Source organism: Stegodyphus dumicola, chromosome 2 (assembly GCF_044657685.1).
Source record: "Stegodyphus dumicola isolate Sdum_Otavi_A_Nest chromosome 2, ASM4465768v1".
NCBI lineage: Eukaryota > Metazoa > Arthropoda > Arachnida > Araneae > Eresidae > Stegodyphus > Stegodyphus dumicola.
This window is the reverse complement of record NC_140769.1, coordinates 21,105,677-21,128,039: the sequence shown is the minus strand read 5'-3', so window position 1 is coordinate 21,128,039 and position 22,363 is coordinate 21,105,677. Positions and strand designations below refer to the sequence as shown.

General features: G+C 32.3%; 1 protein-coding gene across 7 annotated transcripts in view; it reads right to left on the bottom strand.

Moving 5' to 3' along the window:
* Positions 1–22,363, bottom strand: part of LOC118205803 (CREB-binding protein-like) — a 173,740-nt gene that overhangs the window by 19,475 nt on the left and 131,902 nt on the right. For all 7 annotated transcript variants that reach the window (XM_085810520.1, XM_085810519.1, XM_085810517.1 and 4 more), the window contains 2 exons: positions 17,464–17,629; positions 7,032–7,217 (listed from right to left, as the gene is read on the bottom strand). In XM_085810520.1, the coding sequence (XP_085666646.1) occupies positions 7,032–7,217; positions 17,464–17,629 (352 nt within the window). The remainder of the gene's footprint in view (positions 1–7,031; positions 7,218–17,463; positions 17,630–22,363) is intronic.

Below are 22,363 nucleotides of genomic sequence, written 5' to 3'. Positions count from 1 at the left end.
GCATTTACAACAAAATGCTACACAGTTTCCCACTGAAATTATCTTTTAATTTTTCTGACATTTTCTGCTTTCCCATGAGCAAATGGAATAATTTTTCTGACCAAACATGATGAACTGGTTATTAAATTCAGCGTGAATAAATGAATAATATATTTTTACTACAAAATTTAATACAATAGTTACGGATATTATGAAAATTTCTCTTACTTATTAAGGTCAAGAAAAATGAAAGAAATATATTTATTTATACGAAATATATAACAAAATTGTTCAAAAACATAAGTTTCTAAAACAAAATATTAAACACTAGAGAGAAGGAAGGACTGTTTTTTCTGCAAAAGTTAAAAGTGCATTAGTAGCAATAAACTTTTGTTACCATACTCTTTTACGATTCTCGATTAAAATGTATCCCACAATCTTCTGTAGCTTGGTAATGGTAAACACTAAATAAATGAAATTTTTGTACGTAAAATCATTTGCCTTTCAGCAATTAACCTATACATAATTTTTATTCTTTGTTTCTGCAAGTAAGCCACCATAGATGGCCAGTGTGGAACCCTACTATGCCAATGTGCATTGATTGAATTCCGATACTACTTGACTTTCACAACCCCCGTGACAAACAGCACAATTATATAAATTGTGTGATATCATAATAGCCTCTTCAGTTCATCATATTTGCTGAATTTGATGAATCGTGTAATATCATATTGTGGTTTTTCAATTTAAACATTTATGTAAAAAATGGTACTTTCACTTTACACTTTTACTGAATTTGATAATATTGCAGTAATCTTTTTCCAATTTAAGTACTCAATTTTCAATTTACCAAGGAGTGAGGAAGATGAAATATAGTTTTTCCAGGGGAAATATATATTACCTCACAATCGAATATGTGTAAATGGCCACAGAATGAAATTATATATGAATTATATATTATGATTTGTATGTGGAAGTACAATGTGAAAAGTTGTAAACAAACAAACAAAAAAAAGTATTCGATCCGATAACTTGTTTAGAGGTCACTGAATACCATTCCTAACAGCGCTACATTTCATCTGCTGTTTGGCAGAGGAATTAATGTCATTCAAGCAGTACAATGAACAGCTCAACATGTGTCAGAATACCGTAATTGACTGGAACAATTTTATGAAAGAGGCTTGTTCGCTAGATTTACTTTGACAATCTAAAGGACAAATAGGTGGGCCTGGAAAGATAATTGAAATTGATGAAAGTTTTGTCAGTGCAGCAAAAAAAAAAAAAAAAAAAAAAAAAAAAAATACTAGCAGAGTATTTCCAGAACAGTGGATATTTAGTAGGTTATGCTGTGAAAGTGGTGAGTGCTTTCTTGTTCAGGTTTCAGATCAGGAAGAAAGCACATTGATATCAACAACTATAGACCATGTAGTGGACGGTTTAACAATATATTTAAATTATTGCCAAGCCTATAAAACAGATGAGCTTGAAAGGGCTGGTTATGGCCATTTAACTGTGAATCACAAATTTAACTTTGTTAATCTAACAAGAATGCTCACTTTCAGTATGTGGAAAGCTTATAGAGACTAGTTAAATGGTGAAATAAAAAGCATAAGGGTACACAGCTCGACATCATCTAGAGTTGTATCTTTCAGAATTCATACGGCGAAAATCCTTTGGAAAAGAAAAGCCTTTTGATGCCATATTAAAAGCTATTGCAGAGATATAGCAGCCATAAACTATATGCAAGCAGTTTAAACTTGGTAATAATCTTGGTGCTGCACTGATAATGAAGACCATGAAAACCAAGTAATGTCCATATTCTTTGCAAATATGAAGACTACTCGGCAACACTGACTCACAGTAAGCTGTAGTAAGTCTGTGGGACAATGCAATAAATCAAACTAATGTATATCAGTGGCTAGTGATTGGAACATCCAGGACCAGGCTCAGTCAGATAGGTAGCCTACTGCACAACTGATGAAAATGCAACAGCCATTGAGGAAGTCATTCAAAATGACAGATGAATCACCATGATACAGAAACAGGGAAATTATGCAAATCAAAAAGAAAGTAAATGATCATGCAAATAATGAAATGCAGTGTTACGCTTGGGATTGTCCAGAATACTTTTAGTCATCATGTGTGCTGATTCATTTCGATTCTGTGAGTAAAAGACAGTCAATGGAATGGGCATGCATTCATGTTATGTAAAGAATTGGCTGCAATGCAGTAAAGCAAAAGAACCATACACTGATTGACACTTCCAAAGTAAGAATGCTTCTATCTACAAAATTTCTTTTTTCTAGTGCTGGTTATTACCATGTTACAGTAGACTGTGTGATAATACTATCTGAATGATCTTTGCAAAATAGAGGAACTTAGAAATACACTGGATTAAAAAAAAAAAAAAGAAAGAAAGAAAGAAAGAAAGAAAGAAAAAGAAGAAAAAAAAAAGAAAGAAAAGAAATTTATAGTGTTAATAAAATTTAAAATCATTCAGCGTAGTAAACATCATAAAACAGCTCATTAACAGGGGAAGAGAAGGTCTGATTAAAATTCATTTCAGAAATTCGGTACGTAAAATACTTTTTGCAAGAAAAAGATTAATGACAACATTTTATCCATTTGCTTTTTAAAAGGCATTTTGTTTACTGCATATTATTCAAAACATGACCTACTTGTTGTCTGAAAGGGCTGATTATTATGTCACCTTCCTGACTTTTTGAAAAACGTTCTGATTTTCTGTAAAAATGCTATATTTTATTAATTACATTATATAATTAATATATTATTTAATGCTATTTTCCTGATTTCCCATGACTTTCTAAGATTTCCCAGCTGACTGAGTATATTAATAAAATTAGTGTATGTATATTAATAAATAATAGTGTATGTATATTAATAATATATAAAATTTTAAAACTGCATATAATACAAAGACCAAAATTTATAAATCCAATAATTGGAATGATCTATTATCTGGACCTCATATAAAACATTTTTTTTCCCCCTACACAGCCTAGGAAAGCATAATATAATACTCTTGAAAAACTAAGAATGCCGCAAATTGATTTTTCTCCTAATGTAATTTCTTTAAACCCTTTTTTTTACTTTGTTGTACGAAGTAAGATAGTATTGTAATCACAAAAAGTTCTGTGTGTCATATTTCAATGAAAATATCCATTTTGAATGCTATCGAACGCAATTTAACGATGCTTTTCCATGACATCTCTACATAAGGACATAATACAGGACTCTATTTTCCCTTAATAAAGGACTTTCATTTTGCCACATACTCACAAAGTCTAGAGGTATATGCAACTTTTATGTCAAGTGGCATTAAGTTAAATGTTGAAGTAAAATAATAATCAGCATGACTAATAACAGAAGTCTGGCTGTTGCAACTGCAGTTGCTTGCTTACAGACAGAGAGCCACTAATCAGAACAGATTTCAATGCCTGTTGTTGGCATGGTTGGTAAGTGTTGCACTTTGTCTGACCCAGATAGTGGTGTTGTTTCATGTAGATATCTTGGAGTTGTAACCCAGATAATACCCAGTATTTATTATTAAGTTCCAAAAAGCCCCTGAAGCACCAGAGATGATAGGCTGTTTTGTATTATTTTAAATCACATTAGCAGTAAGGAATAAAGTTTTATGTTAATTTTTACATTTTTGTGCCATGTCTTGCATACACAATAAGAATTAAAGAAAGGTGATAACTCACCTTAACATGTACTAACTTCTACGACAAGCAATTAGTTACAAATAATTAAATTATGTAGTTAGATATCCTTTGTCATAATCGATTTACATGGTTATATATATATATATATATTTTTTTTTAATTTCTAAAAAATATCCATTAAAAAAGCACTAAGAAGACTTTACAGCAGTTGCATGGTTATATTTTTTTTATTTCTAAAAAAATATCCATTAAAAAAGCACTAAGAAGACTTTACAGCAGTTGTAATTTATGATACTAATTTAAAAATGATATTAGTATAACTATACATTAAAAGGTATAAACTTGAAAATTTTCCAGACATTTTAGCTAATTTTCATCAATTTCCTCCTCTTAAGCATCTTTTCTAGGTTTATTGTTTTAATAAACAAATCAATGTTTCCACTAGTCTCGTCTCAACTCCTAATTGTTCACATTTCATCAATGTACCTTTGAAAAATATCTTTCTGTCTTCTCTTCAATTTCTTTTCAATGAATTCCCCCTTCATTTTAAGAATTATTAGAAAGAATTATTAGAAATTTCAGATTTCATCATTAGAAAATTCAGATTTAATTAAACATTTCTGTTACTCTAAAGAACAACATTTCTGTTACTCTAAAGAACTGCTTGTACTTAGAATGTATAGAAGAAGCTGTTAATTTTATTTCTTTAAAAACGTGAGAATTGAGAATAAATATGAAATACTATAAGGTCAAGGCCGGCACTAGAACTAATATGACAGAATTTTGAGAATTTAATGAAGTGCTGAGCAACAAAATTTAGGACAGTCATTAAGGTATGTATAGTGCGTTGAGATATATACGATAATCTTTTACCAAATTGCCAGTTTTTGATTACTTTGCTTTCTTTAATTGCTTCAATGCTTGTGTCTAGTGGGAAGATAATAAAATAAAGGGAACATAAACATGTTAAGATAAAGACTTCTGGGGTCAAAAGCAGAAAATTCAAATAATTTTTTTCACTGTTCTTCCAAAAATTCTCGAAAGGATAAGAAATTCGTCATGAATTTCCTAAAAAACACACCCATTGCAAGTTAATAAACATGATGACACTTAAATAAATTGATAAACATCATTTCATCACACTTTTCTGGAAATTGTAGGTCTATAGACTTTGCCTTAAAAATAATAATATATAAATCTTGCCTTTAAAGACCTTCCAAGGTGCAAGGTCTAAAATCCAAATAAAAATTATGCCTCCCAACTCTGGAAAAACAAAAGGCCAGAAGATTTTTAAAGAAAAAATTTCAGAAAAGAGAAGTATAAAGTGAATTTTCAGGAGAAAACTAATACTAATATATTCTGAAAAAATTACATGGGGAAAAAACTCTTACCATAAAAAAATATAAAAAAAGACAAATGAAATTAATTTTTAAATAATTATAGTAGCATTTTTGTTTTTTCTAAGAGGTGTTTCGGAAACTGTACTTTATGGCATTTAATATCTTGTTAATGTTCCAGAATCTAAATATTCCTAAATCAATAAAATGGAAAATGTCACTTTAAATTATGGCAGGAGAAAATAAAAATGCTTCATTTTAATGTTATTTCTTAAATATAATTTTAATAAATTATCATTATTGTTATGATATTCATCAATGTTATTATGATATTTATCAAAGCAAGATGAATAAAATGTTTAAAAAGAATCGCCAAAATTTTGCAAATGAACTCTTCATTTGCAAAAAAGAAATTCTTTCAAAATGTTTATATTTTAATCGAGGTAGGGCCTTGTCCCTAAAACCTGAGTATCTAACATTTACATTAAGAAGTAGGAAAGTTGTTTGATTTGTGAATAAGTAGGAAAGAATTAAACATTTTAAACCATCAAATACATATTTGTCAATATATCATCAAAAAATATTCCTCCAAACTGTTAATTCACATTCAAAATGGCAGTCATAAAAAATAGGTAGGAATGTCAGATGAGTAAAATAAAGGAGCTTTGTTGGTTTTGATAAAAATTAAGGTCTTTTAAGGGCTAAAAATCATTTCCAAAATACCTAGAATTAAGAACTTTTAAGGACTATATGAACTCTGTATTGAAGATATGAACCAAAGACTAGATGCGTTCTATGCGGGTAGTACTGTCAAACAAGTCACGGAAACCAAATAAACTGCAGAGGCACCTATGCATCAAACACAGAGAATCCAAAGATAAAAGCATTGAAGATTTTCAGAAAAAAACACAGTATTTGAAATATAAGCTGAACTTCATGTAGGCTTTCACTAATATTAATAAAAAAGCATTGGAGACTTCTTCTCAAGTGAACTATTATATTGCTAAAACTGGCAAGCCGTCCATGACTGCTGAACCGTTAATTGTTCCAGCAGCCCAGGATATAGTAGATATTATGTTTGACAAAAAGGAAAAGCAATAGATATATCAAATGGAAGTCAATCTGCAATTGGATGAATCTACTAACTGCAAAAATGCTTCACAACTAATTTCTTTTGCAAAATATTAATTAAAAAAACAAAGTTGCTGGAAAGAATTATATAGCTTTTTAGTAACCTCAAGAAGAAATGTTACAAGAAATTATATTCTTCCAATCAATATGAAAAATACCTTATTACTATAAGTAACTTTGTTCTGTTGGAACCCAAACTTGATTTTATTTTATTCCTTGCAAACACATTAATTCCAATGCTAATTTGGTTTACTGGAAGTTCTCTCACAACTAACAAAAAAACTCTCATTTCAAAAGATGTATGTAAAGATATATTTAAAAAAAAAAAAAAAGAGAGAGAGAGAGAGAGAAGAAGAAGAAGAAGAAAGAACCACATAGCTTTCCAGAAAATTCAAAAAGAGAAGTTCAAGAAGTTACATTTTTCCAGCAAAAGCCTGAAAAATATCTCATTACTACATCCAACTTTATTCTCTTCAAATCACGATTTGACTTTAATCCATGCGAATTTCCCATTTGCAGTGTTAGAATCTGAATACGTAAAAAAGTCAGCGATAATTCTGTCAAAATTTGGAAGTTATTAGTGATCAATCAGTAGGAAGCACAAATGCAGAAAACACAAATCAGAAAGAGGAAGGGGGAAGAAGGAAAAGAGGTAAAATTTTCTACTGTATTTCCTTGTTAAAAACCAACTAAACTTCTTATTATAAGTGGCAAAAGTTATAAAAAAATTTTGATGTATATTTTACTATTCATTTATTTATGAAGTATATTTTAATATAGGTCCATTAGGTCTTACATTTCCTAATGGAAGCAGGAAATTCAAAATAACATTTTTATACATTTCTAGCAGCTGGAAGATTACTTACAGGCACAAAATTAATGACAAAGCCGATCTTACCTGCATGTCATCTTCTTGTTCGATATTCAGTTTTGATGATGCAACTGCAGATGCTTTTGCTTTCCTCTCTTCATTGGCAAGTTCCTTAATACTATGTTCCAAAACATCAGGCCAATAATCTCCATCAAAGTAAGGTAATTCAGATACACTTTTCAAATTATCTTCCAAAGCTTGCATGAAAATATCCTAAAAATAAAATCACAGTAAAGCTGTTAATTGTAAGAGAAAAACAAAACATGAAATGCTAAATGGAAATTTAAAAAAAAAAAAAAAATGCAAATACTGTGGATTTTAGGTTTCACAAACTCGTACAGACTGCAAAAAGGTATGGGAGAAGGGAATTTCATTAAAAATAACTTCTCTGGACCAAAGCAATAATTAAAAACATGAGTCTACTGCACTTTGTTCTCCAGGACTTCTTTTTCATATTGCCATGAGTCTGAACGAAGATCATCAATCAAATTTATATTCAATGGCTTTTGGATAAAGGTTACTGATAAAAGAACAAGCACTTTTGTGTCTTGACTTTTATCAAGAAATGATAAAAGTCAAGACACAAAAGTGCTTGCTCTTCAGATCATTTATAACTTGTCAGACAAGTTAAAGAAAGTATTTCAATATCAAACTATACAAATGGATGAGACTGCATTCTAAATATTACTTGTATTTGTTACTTGTATTTGTATTTTTAGTTCTAATCACCATCACTTCTCTATTTACAAAAAAACTTAAAAACTAATCAGTTTTGACATTTGTATAATGTCACAGGATTCCTTCAAATCATAAATTATTTTATTCGAACATATCTAAATATCAATTTGAAAGTTTACAGCAAAACTTAAAAAAAAAAAATTTTGCTACATTTTCACAAACATTCACAATTTACAGCACATCTTTGATCTGTTCACCAAATACTACAGATCAGGTGAATATACTTTTTAATATCTCAGGTGAATATACTTTTAATACAGATAGGTCAATATACTTTTTAATATCTGAGCTGAATATACTGTTACGTTATTCTTTTCTTTTCTGACACCAATTGTTACGTTATTTTCTTCCTACACGTTCATACGGGGCTCATAGATTTGGAGTGAATAACAACGACACTTGATGAAGTATCCAAACACACTTTATTTAGCCAATATTAATCAGGACAGCTCCAAAGTCACTTTTTACAGTCGCCCAAGATCTACTATAAAGACGTTGGAACAATCAGCAACACAGCCTTCAGGTTATTAGGTTATCACGGTGGAGACAGCTTCCTGCAAAGCACCCGACTCTGCTTGGTCCTTCTAGAAACTCCACGTACTCTCGAAACTCTCCACGCTACAACTCACAATGCACTCGACGACACACGAGCACAGCTCCTGACTCTTCGGTTCAGTCGTTCCCGGAGCTCAACATGCTCTCTCGATGATGCACTAACCGTGATACACACCTGACTCTGCTTTCCGGAGTACAGCTCCCGACTCTGCTTGGTCGTTCTCGAAACTCCACGTACTCTCAAAACTCTCCACGCTACAACTCGCAATGCACTCGACAACACACGAGCACAACTCCCGACTCTTCGGTTCAGTCGTTCCCGGAGCTCAACATGCTCTCTTGACAATGCACTAACCGTGATACACTACAAGACTCTTTCGGTGCACTCGACGACCCACTCGGCACTCGCTGCTTTGCTTGGCTGTCAACTCGACCGACTCTGCACGGCTCACTAGACGAGGCACACTCTCTGAGACACACTGACCGACTGCGGACCAGCAGGGTTTATATAGCTTTCGGCTTGAGTTCGAGAACATTCTGGCTAAATCGGCAAGAATTCGTTCCAGAAGGTTCTCAACAGTTCATGGTATATCGTTAATTTTGTCGCCAAATATGGCAACTATGCCTCCCCTTACCAGTTTATGGCAACCCTAAAACTGCTTTGTGGGGAAGCCATCTCACCGCTCCTGTACATTTCATAACACTGCCCCCTCCCAAGGACTGCACGTCCCGGGCAGTACAACGCTTGGTCAGAAGCCAAATTCAATACAAACAAAACATAATGAAACAAACATAAGATATAAATAAATAACATAACTACAGAAACAGATATTTACAGTATGTACAAGTCATATACACAAATTAAACGCATAACAATTTTAAATTATACAAATTGAAATCTAAAATTAAATCTAAAATCTAATATCAAATTAAAGTCTAATTTCAGTCTCTGTCTTTTTATTATTTATACCCGGGTCATATACTTTTCTACTGCAGTTCTCGGATGCATTTGTTTTTCATGTCACAGTCTGAAAATTCAGTCCTTTCAGACTTTTCATCCACTGGAAGATCTAAAACAGTTCGTTCACCACTCTGTAGATCATTCGCAGCATGCGTATAGTTCACCTCGATATCTTTAGCAGATGGTACACTCTTATTTTCCAGCGTTTCCTGGAAACCAGCTCCGATATTTGCACCAGGCTCGCGAATAGAATCTGATCCTTTACAAGCAGAAGTATCCAGGTTTAGAATCAAGTCCTTGTATGCAAAATCTGCACTATGAGATGCACACATAGTTTGCGAAATGAGTGAATTTTCTCGCAATACCGGAGAACTCTGCGTAAGTTGTATATCAGCTTCTTCCATCTAAGCATCACATGAACTTTCAGATGTTTCAATACTTGCTAATTGCGGCTTCGTAACTTCACTATCAGTTTTGACGAACTTAACAGTCGCATTTTCATTTTCTTCCACTTCAGGCACTTGAGAATCAAAAGCTTCTTTCCTGTTTTTTATTTCTTCATGTTTTAGTTCTTTTTCTTTAATCCCGTTAGATGTTTCCTCCTTAATTTCTTGATCTTTCTCAGACAATTCATTAGCTACTTCCTTCTTTTCTTCATTCTTTGATCCTTCAGATGCCACTTCTCTCATTTCCACATTGACTTTTATGCCTCCAGTTTCTTCTGTAAGCTCCACTTTCAGCTGTTGGAGTTGCTCTCGCACATTTTCTTGGCCGCCATTTATCTCTACTCATCGGCCTTTCTTCTCTTCTAGTCCGGCTTTGATCTTGGCTGTCATCTCTTTATATCCAGCTTTTATCTCAGTATATCTGGCTTTCAACTTCTCCTATCTGGCTTCCATCTTTTCTTGGAATTCAGCAAAGGCAGTCACGAGCTGTCTTCGCAGATCTTCCATTGGTCTTGTCACTGGCATTCACCCTCAAATCCCACTTGTTACATTATTCTTTTCTTTTCTGACACCAATTGTTACGTTATTTTCTTCCTACACGTTCGTACGGGGTTCGTAGATTTGGGGTGAATAACGACGACACTTGATGAAGTATCGAAACACACTTTATTTAGCCAATATTCTAAATACAGCATAAAATGCATTACTTATGGTTAAACATCGAAACAGCACAATACACTTTTAATACAGGTAACAAACGCATGCCCACAGGTATCCTAGGACAGCTCCAAAGTCACTTTTTACAGTCGTCCAAGATCTACTATAAAGACACCGGAACAATCAGTGACACAGCCTTCAGGTTATCAGGTTATCACGGTGGAGACAGCTTCCTGCAAAGCACCCGCTCTGCTTTCCGGAGTACAGCTACCGACTCTGCTTGGTCGTTCTCGGAACTCCACGTACTCTCGAGACTCTCCACGCTACAACTCGTGATGCACTCGACGACACACGAGCACAGCTCCCGACTCTTCGGTTCAATCATTCCCGGAGCTCAACATGCTCTCTAGACGATACACTAACCATGATACACTATGAGACTCTTTCGGTGCACTCGACGACCCACTCGGCACTCGCTGCTTGGCTGTCAAAGGCTCGCTAGACGAGGGACACTCTCTGAAACACACTGACTGACTGTGAACCAGCAGGGTTTATATAGCTTTCGGCTTGTGTTCGAGAACATTCTGGGTTAAACCGGTAAGAATTCGTTCCAGAAGGTTCTCCAACCCTCCATGGTCTGCCGCGAAATGTCGTCAGATGGGCAATTTCTTGCCAAATATGGCAACCCTGCTTTCACTTGCCATTTTATGGCAACCCTAAAACTGCTTCGTCGGGAAACCATCTCACCGCTCCTGTACATTTCGCAACAATACTTTTAATACAGACAGGTGAATACACTTTTTAATATCTCATGAAAAATGTCATTAATTCCTCTATTAACTAGCTTACAGCTTTCATTTCATTAGCTTTTAACCCTCTAGTTTCTCAGTTTTTTTACCAAAATTGCTTCACAAACTGAGTATGTTTTTATTTTATATTTGAAATCTGTATATTGATTTGTGATGTTTATGCAAATATATGAAATTTAGTGGACAACTACATGTTGAGCAAAACATGATTTAAAGTCTAAATACAGCAAAAAATGCATTACTGATGGTTAAACATCGAAACAGCACAATACACTTTTAATACAGGTAACAAACGCATGCCCACAGGTATCTTAAGATGAGCAAATTTTGATACACCTATATTGCCCATGGAAATCATGGGGCAAGCAGTCAGAGGGTTACTTCTAACAGGCAAGTTAGAGTTTCTAATTAAGATGAAAACTTACTCTCATTGAAGGAACTTGATTATGATACTTATTATGGAAGACCTAGTAACAGTATGCAACATGTCACTTTTATCAGCAGCTCTGAGTGTCAAATTTTCTTTTGTTACTAAAAGTTCTTTTTTGAACATGCGTTTTCCTTAAGTACGCTGCTCAAAAAAAAAAAAAAAAAAAAAAAAAAAAAGGGGGGGGTACCGTTCTTTAACTCCCGTTCTACTGGGCCGATGGACATAATTCAAATTGCGTTCTTCATGTCTCGAAAGCGCGACTTAGGATATATATTAGATTTATATATACTTCTACTCTAACATAGTTATTTTGACACGAAATCAGACTTTTCCTGAAATAACATACCAATTTTGTTCCATATTTGGATTCTACGACTCAAATTATGCCTAAAAATTAAATTTTCTAAAATTTGTTGTGAAATTTATGGAGAAATTTAACAATTTATGTTGGCATTTTTTATTCAGTTTGCGCCAAAATTAGTTCACTTGGTGAACTTCTTAATACGTGGCAACCTATTTTCATTTCTATTTTTAGATAGTGCACGAGAGGAAAAAAAGACCCAATCGTTCCTTCTTTCATATAATGTTCTTTATATTACATTTTTAATTATTAATTGTTATTAATTTTAAGCAATTGTTTTCTTTTTCGAATTTCATTTTAATTGTTTAAGTTCCATGGTTTCGTTCGAATAACTGTTTTAAAAATGTCTATTTACTCATTCGAACTGTGTAGTTTAAATCAAAGAGGCATCATTTATTTTATTTTTATTTTTTTTTTTTTCAAATAGTTTTCTTTATACTATATTTTTTGTCATAGTTACTATTTTAAGTAATTTTTAAATTTTCAGACTTTTATTTTAATTGTGAGTGTTGCATTGTCTCTTTAGATAATTATTTTAAAATTTTCTATTTATTCATTCGAACTGAGCATTTTAAGTATATTTATTAATATAAATTTTCCAGAATTTGATTTTATTTATTTGAATTGCGTTTCTTTCAGAAGAATACTTTGTAACCCAGACTATGATGCGTTTGAAAACTGCATATATTAAAAGAGAAAATACAGTAAAGCACAATTAACATGCCTTTCAATGTTCTGTTCAGAAAAGATATATATAAATAAGAGAGATGTATAACCGACATTTTAACTTAGGATGACTTACATACACTGCTTTAAACAGTTTTATCATTGTGCCCATTGCTTTACACAATTTTATCTTACCTTTGGTTTCTTAAAATGTTATTCATATTTTAGTCAAATATTTTATTCTTGGAATCGCAAGAATTAAATATCATAAGATTAAAAAGCTTAAAAAAATACAAACACTAAATTTTACGCAAAAATTTATTTTTTCTTTATCCTACATTTGGTTTCTTAAAATGTTATTCATATTTTAGTCAAATATTTTATTCTTGAAATCGCAAGAATTAAATATCACAAGATTAAAAATTTTTAAAAAATACAAACACTAAATTTTATGCAAAAATTTATTTTTTCTTCTCTTTTTCTTCAGGCATTTTGCTTCATTCTTGCTCTTTTTCTTTAGGCATTCTGCAAGTGTATTAAAAAGCATCCAACTTTTTGAAACATCTTGGTATTTCTGACAATCATTTTAAATAAAGTTATCGCCTTCCATTTCATAAAGGCCCACAAACGGCCGAGCGGTAAAGTCGATGGACACGTAGTTCACTCTGGGGTTCGAATCCCGGTAAGTGGTTGCATGGGCGTTTTCGAAGATTTTCTCATGTGTAACGTGTATGCAAGTTGATTTCCCTTAGAAAGTTCTTCACGAAGGCATCCTTCCTTTCAGGCAGATAGCCCTGCTTTGCCGTAACTTAATAATCCATTTCAATCCATTTCGTCAGTATTTGGTCAGAGCCTTTATCAGTCTTTAGAGGCTAAGCATTTTGAAGGTATGAGATGAAAGGAAAGACTGGTTTCATCAAGAGGTTTTGGTTTATTTAATTATGACAAAGCACACTAGGGCTATCTGCCTAAGGGGAGGATGCCTTCACGGAGGACTTTCTAAGGAAAACTGGCTCACATACACGTTACACATGGGGAACACCACGAAAATGTCCATGCAGCCAGCCTATTCGTGGGATTCAAACCTCGGACCGAACTACCAGTGTTGAGTGATTTACCGCTCGGCCGCTGTTTCATCAGGAGGGAAAAAAGAAAACATCTTTACGTGACATCCGCATACATCACTGGATAAACTCCTGAATCTTCAAATAATTTGACTGAGAAAATCATGGGATTCTCATTTATGATACGATATGATGTTCTATAACGTAATTTAAATTTATACAACAGTATGGTCTAAAACCAGTCACTCTTCACTGATCTGCAATGATATCGTTTTGTTTTTTCTGTTAACACAAGCTCAATTGATGGTATTTGCTGGTGTACACGTCCAAGTGTTTTCTCTTTGAACACCTAAATTCTTTAAAGTATACTGAAAGTATCTTCAAAAGCGTCCAACTTTTTTAAACACCTTGGTATGTCTGACAGCCAAATTTCCCTGCGAATTTTTGCTTGCTTTTCTCCCTAATTTTCTTCTTTGCTTCTACAGTTATTTTCAGTGCTCACACAAGAAAATTAAGATTTTTCGTTTGCTAGACTTCCATAAATTTTGCATTCTTGTCATTTTTTTAAAAATATCAATTACATGAATTGCGTTTCAGCTGAAGACAGTTTTTCATTTTCTAGTCATTTTAACTATAAATAAAGTTTAAAGCGAAGTCCAAATGATAAATATTTATATTAAAAGATTTTTTGCTAAATGACAAAGAAATAAAACAGTCCAGCAGTGTTCATTCTGTTTCACTGAGTGACCCAATTCTTATTCCGATTGAACCAAACTAAATCATATTAAATATATCATATTTTTTTATACAATCTATAACGTGCGAGAAAAATTAGCTTCTTAAAAAATTCTTTCTAAGAGAATTAATATAAAAATTTATATATTTTTAAAGCTGGGACTTGAACCAAACTGTCAAAGTTTTAAAGTTAAATTTACATGGTGGTTATAATTAAAGTTCCACTTTGAAATGGTCATAAAAGGAAAACTACTGGACCAAATGTTATCAAACTTGGGAATCGTGTAAAGGAGGTTATGGAAATTTATTTTCCGCAGGGAAAAAAAAAAATTCAAAAACTCCCCACCAGGAGAAAAATGGCACTGTATGCAATATTGTTAAATGAAATAAGACATGAAAACATCTGTTTAAAATGTGTTTAATCGTTTCCGAAACATGTTACAAAGCATGTTCAATGTAGCAACCAGCATTTTCCGAAAGTAAGTTAAATCCTGTCACTGCATTCTCAACAGCAGCTCTTAGCTCATCAGGAGGAATGTTACGGACATGTCGGTGTATCACATTTTTCATTTCTGCCAAATTGTTTAGATTATCTCAATAAACAGTGCTTTTAAGATAACCCCATAGCCAAAAGTCACAGAGGGTGAGGTAGGTCTGGTGGGAAGAGGGGAAGTGTCGGCCTATAAGACATTCATTCGTGAAATGCTGCCTAAGTAACTGTGCGACGCATGTGAGGTGGGGACCAGCCCTGCATAAAAATTGTAGTATCTAAAATGCCCCGTTACTGCAGTTCACGTATCACGAAACATTTTAACATTGACTCTAAGCGAGTTGCAATCACAGTGGTCCAGATGTCGACTGCTCTTCAGAGAAAAATGGTTCAGTTATGAAACTAGCTGTCATTCCACACCAAACAGCAGTGTGAAATGACTGCTATGCAATCGAATGCAATGGAACTAGGTAGATAACATGAGGGATTTCTTTGGCCCAAATCGATTAAAAGCATTTTGAATCACTATCTTCATGCTTTAGAGCCAAATTCAGGCTTCAAAAATTACAAATTAGCGATCTGTAAGAAAATGATTTCCAGATTGTACGCACTCGTGCGAGTGATTTGAGATCGCACATTTTCTAATCGCTAATTCGTGGTTTTCACGGACGAATTTCTCACTTACACGGATGGCGCACTCAACTTTTATCGAATTTAACGCCTTTAAATGGTAATTTGCTCACTTCAAAGTTTCTTAAGGGTATACGACATATTAAACCTGTGTAACAAAAGGTTAAGTTAGATTCTGACCCATATTTCGTTTAACAATATTACATACAGCGCCATTTCTCCCCTGGTGGTGAGGTTTCAAACTTTCTTTTTTTCGTGGAAAATAAATTCCCATGACCTCCTTTACATGCTTACAAAGTTTGCTAACATTTGATCCAGTAGTTTTCCTTTTATGACCGTTTCAATGTGGAACTTTAATTATAACCACTCTCTATATTATTAAATTTTAATTTGAAGCTATGCGTTATACGTATACCATGCGTAAGATTTTCGCTTTTATGGAAAAAATAAAGAATCGAAGCAAATATACTTAGAATAATGGACCAAAAATGAAAAAATGACCCCTCCCTCCGAAAATAAAATACTGAAACTTCGACCTTGAATTTGTTGGATTATTGAAATATTTAATTTGATTTATCTTCTAAGTCCTAGTTCCGACAACAATTCCGAATTACTGAAGCTGAAGTAAAAGGTATAGTATTGTTACGGATTTTGTATTTAAATAGCTAATGTTAGTTGAATTATAAATTAAGTAATAGTAGATTAATAGTAAGATTAATAGAAAAAGAGGTATTAATAAATATATATCAAATTCAATTACCATTGAGTAGCTAAAATTTTGACAGCTAATTTTTTAAAAACTACTTGTACGATTTTTACAAAACTTGGCATTCTGGCATAATTTGAGCCGTAGAATCGAAATATGGAAAAAAATTGGTATGTTATTTCAGAAAAGTCCGATTTTGTGTCAAAATACCTATGTTAGAATAGTGCTATATATAAATCTAATATATATCCTAAGTCGCGCTTTCGAGACATGAAAAACGCAGTTTGAATTTTGTCAATTGGCCTAGTAGAACGGGAGATATAGCACTGTCCCCCCCTTTTCTTTTTTGAGCAGTGTACATCAACAAGTCCTATGCATAACTACTCATAAGTCTTTTTGAACAACAGTTTCTTTTTGGAAAAGGATAATGATGTTAGAAGCAATCTACTTCATTGTCATTGACAGCAACACACATGATTTTTTCAGACATATCTGTTCTCACTAGCATAGCAACAGCACACCATACTATCTTACATTAAATGACCTCATTTTATTTTTTTAAGTAATCTAGGGAAAATCCAAGGAATTTTTTATGCCAGCAATGATATTTTTGGGTCAAATAATGAAATGTTAAGCCAAACTATGAAAAATTATGAGAAAATTAAGCAGTAACAGAAAGTTGAAAGAAATATGCTGTAAATCAGGTTGGCAGAAGTATGGTTTAGAAATTCAGTCTTCCACCTAAATTGGGAAAACTGGTATCTCTATTAAATGTCTAGTGTGACATACATGTTGTTTTGCATAGATCAGGTAAGTAAGTGTTTTTTTTTTTTTTTTTTTTTTTTTTTTTTATGCAATGCAGTTATATTTACAGAAAATCTAAAGCTTTTAAAACAAAAATCTAGCTCATTAAAATTCATGCTATTATTCTTTTTTTAGGCCACTGCTAGAATGTGAATTATTTTAATTTGTCGAAACATGTGATCCTTATTAATCATACTTGTCAACCACATAGAAAAACAATTCAGCATACTTTCTTTCAAAAATTCAGACTGTGGTGTTATGGTATGGACTACAGTAAGCGTTTATTCAATTATAATAAACACAACATATCATATCATACCATTCAAAATTGTCATTGTCAGAATGTTTATTAAATTATAATATTAAAGAATTCATTCTTGTTTGTTATAAAATACTAATAAACTTACCTTATAATCTACAATTATCCCATTTTTTATACCTTTGTCTATCAAAATTTTATACCACTCATGCAGTCTTCCTGGTTTTGGAATTTTTTGCTCAGGTGGATGACAATTAAAAATATAATCATCTCCTTCACTTGGTGGGCTAGCCCATATATGTGCCATTATGTATCTAAAAAATGAATAACCATCATGCACAGAAAACAATATTTGCATAAAATCAGAAACATTCACACAGCATAAATATATATAACAAGGATCATTTAAAAAGAATATACAAATTGCGAAATTTTATCTCAGTCTTCAAGAAATTTCTCAGAATGATTCATGGGAAAGAGTAGGTTCATAAGTTCTGAATGGATTGCCAGCATAGCAATCTATTATAGTCTGGATATACTGTTCCTTTTCAGAGCTCAGATGCTTATTTACATTCAGAATGCCAGCACCTCAAGAAAAAATCTTCTGTGTTCTTGAGTTGGTTAAACAATTAGCATGGTTTCAATAATTTCAGGAGACTAGATGTCTCTGTGTAAAAGAACTACTCCATCATTACAGGAAATTTCACAGAAAATCCAGAAGTTATTTTAGCAGCCCATTAAAGCAACCAACTTAAACTAGTATAAGTATGATCTCTCAAATCACAAGAACACTTATAGAACAGAAATTGAAATTTTATAATCAATCAAGCAGATTTGATAAATAAAATTTTAGAATTAATCAATTAGAAACTTAAAACACTTTTCCTTATAAAATTTAGCTCTATGCAATCAGTGTCTATTATTTTTGAATAATTCATTACATTTACAATAGACACCAGATTAATCAGCATACCTGCCTACCCTGTGATGCTAAAAAATCAGGAAATTTTTTTAAAGAAATCAGAGGAATTTTCTCAGCGACAAAAAGATTTTTTTTTAAACAATAAAAATATATAGAAAGAAAATATATTTTTGGTAATATTCCATTAGAGCGGTATTAGTTAAAAATGAAGGGAAAAAATTAGAAGAAAACAACACTGCAAATAGCACTATAACAACACGCCAAATATTATGACTTGACAATTTAACGTTTGAAATATGGTGGCTCTAGATTTTTAGTTATTTGAAATATCATCACTTGTTATTGTTTTGTCGCATTTCGGCACTTTTTTTAGTACGATGAATTACACAATTTGGCAATTACCTAATGACCAAAAGGCTGTCATAAGATTCTTTCAGAACAAAGGAATAATTCATATCAATAGACTTTGCTCTCAAAATCATCTGATGAAGTTTAATTGTTGACTCACACAAAGCTCCTATATGGTGTTGTTACATTTGTTCTTGCTGTGGAAAAAAAAAAAAAAAAAAAAAAAGGATTGAGAACCAAAACATGGTTTGAAGACTTCTGTCTTCGTATCCTCAATGCAGATTGATTTATCTGTCTGTGGTATCAAGAACTGACGTCAACTGAATTTTGCTATCTTCAGCTAGAAATCAGCCATAATATGACAATAGATTGGAATAGCTACTTTAAAAGTCTTTTTACAAAAAGAAAAAAACGTTGGACATATTCTTCCAGAATAATGGGTATTCACTGTTGATGACAGGAAAGTAATGCAAATGGCTACATTAGATTTTCAGACTGCTGGAAAGGATGTAAAAAAGAAGAATTAAGGAACATGAACATTTCACTGCGAATCCCAGTTATAATTTTATAGACCCCATAACTAGATACCATACTCGAACTGTGAAGTGATTGTGGGGCAGTGTTAAATGGAGAAATAAACATCAGCGGGGCACTGCTCGCCACCATTTAAAGTCGTATTTGATAGAATTTATGTGGCATCGATTACATTCAAAAGCTGAAAATTTTTTGGCAATATTGAATGATATCTGTAATTCTATACCATCTGTTTAGATTGAATTTTGTTTAGTTTTGGTATCTTTTATTTATATATTTTAGATTAAAAAATTAACCCATTAACCGCCAAAACTACAAGGAATGTTTCTTTTCTCATGAAAATAATAACAAATATTAAATTAAGCATTTATAATATAAATTTATGTTGAAAATAAAAAAAAAAATGTTCTTACCTGTGGAAAAAGCGAGTGTTGCGTTCGCACAACATCAGCAGAATAAGACTACAGATGTTTAGTGAGTAGGATTGTACTCGTGTGATGTTTCTTTTGAGTGGAGCGCAGGATTACTTTTTAGCTGTATAACGTTTTATAAATCTACAAATCACTTTAGTTGTAATTAATTTAATATTAAAATATACATTGTATTTCTTTTACAAATACAGATTATTTCAATTGAAAGATTCAAGCATGAAAAGCTTGATTACAATCATGATGTAAAGCTACATTACATACTTTGCATCTATAAACAGTCTGGCTATGATACTCTTTACAACAAAGTCTTCTGTTATCAACGGACTTTATGAAAAAATGTCTACCATCTCCATGCAATGGTTTTTGAATGCTGAATTTACTAAATCTTCCTGTTGCTGATCTATTTCTGGCTAATTCTGCACTCTCAATAGGAGTTTTCAAAAGGAATAATGCATTCTCGCATCTGAAATCTAAAAGACTTTATATTTCCAGTAGTAAAAAGTGGTGATATTTAGTAAGTTTAGATACGGTCTCACCTCATATAATTTATCAGTATTGTCAATTTGATTATTGTCAAATGCAAGTTCTGTTCATATTCCTGTACTACAAACGTGATATCAATTCTCGTACAACAGGAACAGAAATGTCCTTATCAAAAGACCAATTCATTTTTTCTTGAGGTAAAGAATGATATCCTGTAAGCAATAATATTTCAATAAATCTTCTCATATAGGCTTCAGATGCAATAAATTCTGGGTTGTTCCCCCACCCCCTTCGGAGCGTATATATTTGTCTGTTCAACGAAAAGAAAGTAAATGCCAAAAAGAAAATCGAAAATCTTTGCACTAGTTTTACCTTGTATTTTGTATTTTATAATTTCTCTTCTATCTCTTTTTTCATGTTCTTCCTGAGACATAACTAACAGTTCCTTTTCTATCCACTTCAAGATTTCAGTCTTCTGCTTTTTAAACTTTTTAGTATGACTATAACTGCTTTTAGAAGGCTGAAACTTACTTCTTACGTGAATTTCAACTTCCCCGGCAGTATCATTCAGTAAAATATCATTATCATTATTTAAAACATTGCCATTCCTTTCTTCGTCACTAGTTTCTGCAATTTCTGGGGGAACAACAATATCAATTTCATTCTGGTCATTATTAACATTATCATCATCTGTTGCTTCATCAAAAAGTCTTTGAAGGGCTTCTTCTTATGTAAGATACCTCGTTCTAGGCATTTTTAAACAACCAGAACATGAACAGAACATCGAAAGGAATGAGTGAAAAAGGAGATTGACTACCCGTTTCCTGCTGACGTTGTGTCAGAGCAACACCTGTTTTCCCTTCCTTCCCAACACAAATATAAACATCTAATTGACGTAATGTTCTGATAAACGGTGACCTTGATTATAAATAGATCACTCATAAAGACGGCGATTCTTTCCTTAAATATTTTCAGCAAAAATACCCGGTCGAAAATTTTGCTTAAAGTATGAGATTAATTATTATAAACAAAATGATTGGTGAAGGCAAATATTTTTTTACAGAAATAATCTTCATAATATTCCCTACACAAAATCATCTGCTGGTATAAAATATCTTAGGTAGTTATATTTATATACGCATTTATTTTGACCGTTGCGTCAACGCAACACCAGCGGCTAATGGGTTAAGAGGAAAAATTTACTTTCCCTAAGAAATTTTTAAAAAATTTACTTTTTACAAAACGAATTTCTTTTTAGTATTTTGAACTCTATTATTATTTAATAATTTTACAATCAGCAACAATTGGTGGAAAAAAAATGCGGCAGATTTTAACAGACGCCGCTTGAACGGAATAGTACCATATTTTCTAACAATGAATTAACTTTAAACAGTAGCTAACTAATATCTGAAAGCTCAGATAGTATTTCTTAAATGCAAATAATGCAAAAATACTTGTATATTTAAAAAACAAAGTAATTACTACTACTTCTGATAACAGAAAAATACTCTAATCAGTTTCCCTAATCATTAAATAATAGTTTAACCAGATCATTGATTGCAAAACATGAATTAATATAACTCTGGACAGTAGAACTCTGTTAAGAACATCAAATGATGGCAAAATGCAACGTACAAAAAGAGCAAAAAACTTTGTTAAAGTCCAAAGACAAAACCATAAATATTCATTCTTCACAAGATAAACTTACAATAAATAAAAAATGAGTCCCTTGTCAAGCAATTTTTTTGGGGGGGGTAGAGCTTTATGCTTATATTCTGTAGTATTATTTTGAGAATTGTCAATTAAATTGCTTAATTTTTCTCTCACCTATTTTAACAGTGGAAGTAATAACTACATCTCTATTTAATTAAGGCATTTTATAACTTTCAACAGAGAATTTAATTTAACTCTACCTCTTCCCTAAAATATGTAAGAAGTGGGTTCTAACAGTCAAGGATTCTAGCTCTAGAGATAACTTTTGCGATTTTGTTCATACATATGAGTATTTCAGATTTTTTCTTATTTCAGTATTATGCAGCTGTAAGAATTGCTTCAATTTTTCTTTCCTTTTAGCAATCTTTCTAAGATAATAATAAATATCAATAATGCATTCATCCACAATTACTGACAAAGAAGCCGACTTTCTGTGCTAAACTTAAGAGGTGACAGATGCATTTCATAACTTGCAAATATGATTTTTTTTTTTTAGTCCAAAGGGACTTTGTTTCATTTTGCGATTTTGTGTTGGTTCACTATAAATGTCCGTTTCACTTTTCAAACTGTTGCTACCAAATGTTAAGAGTCCTGCATTATATTTGAAGAAATTAAAT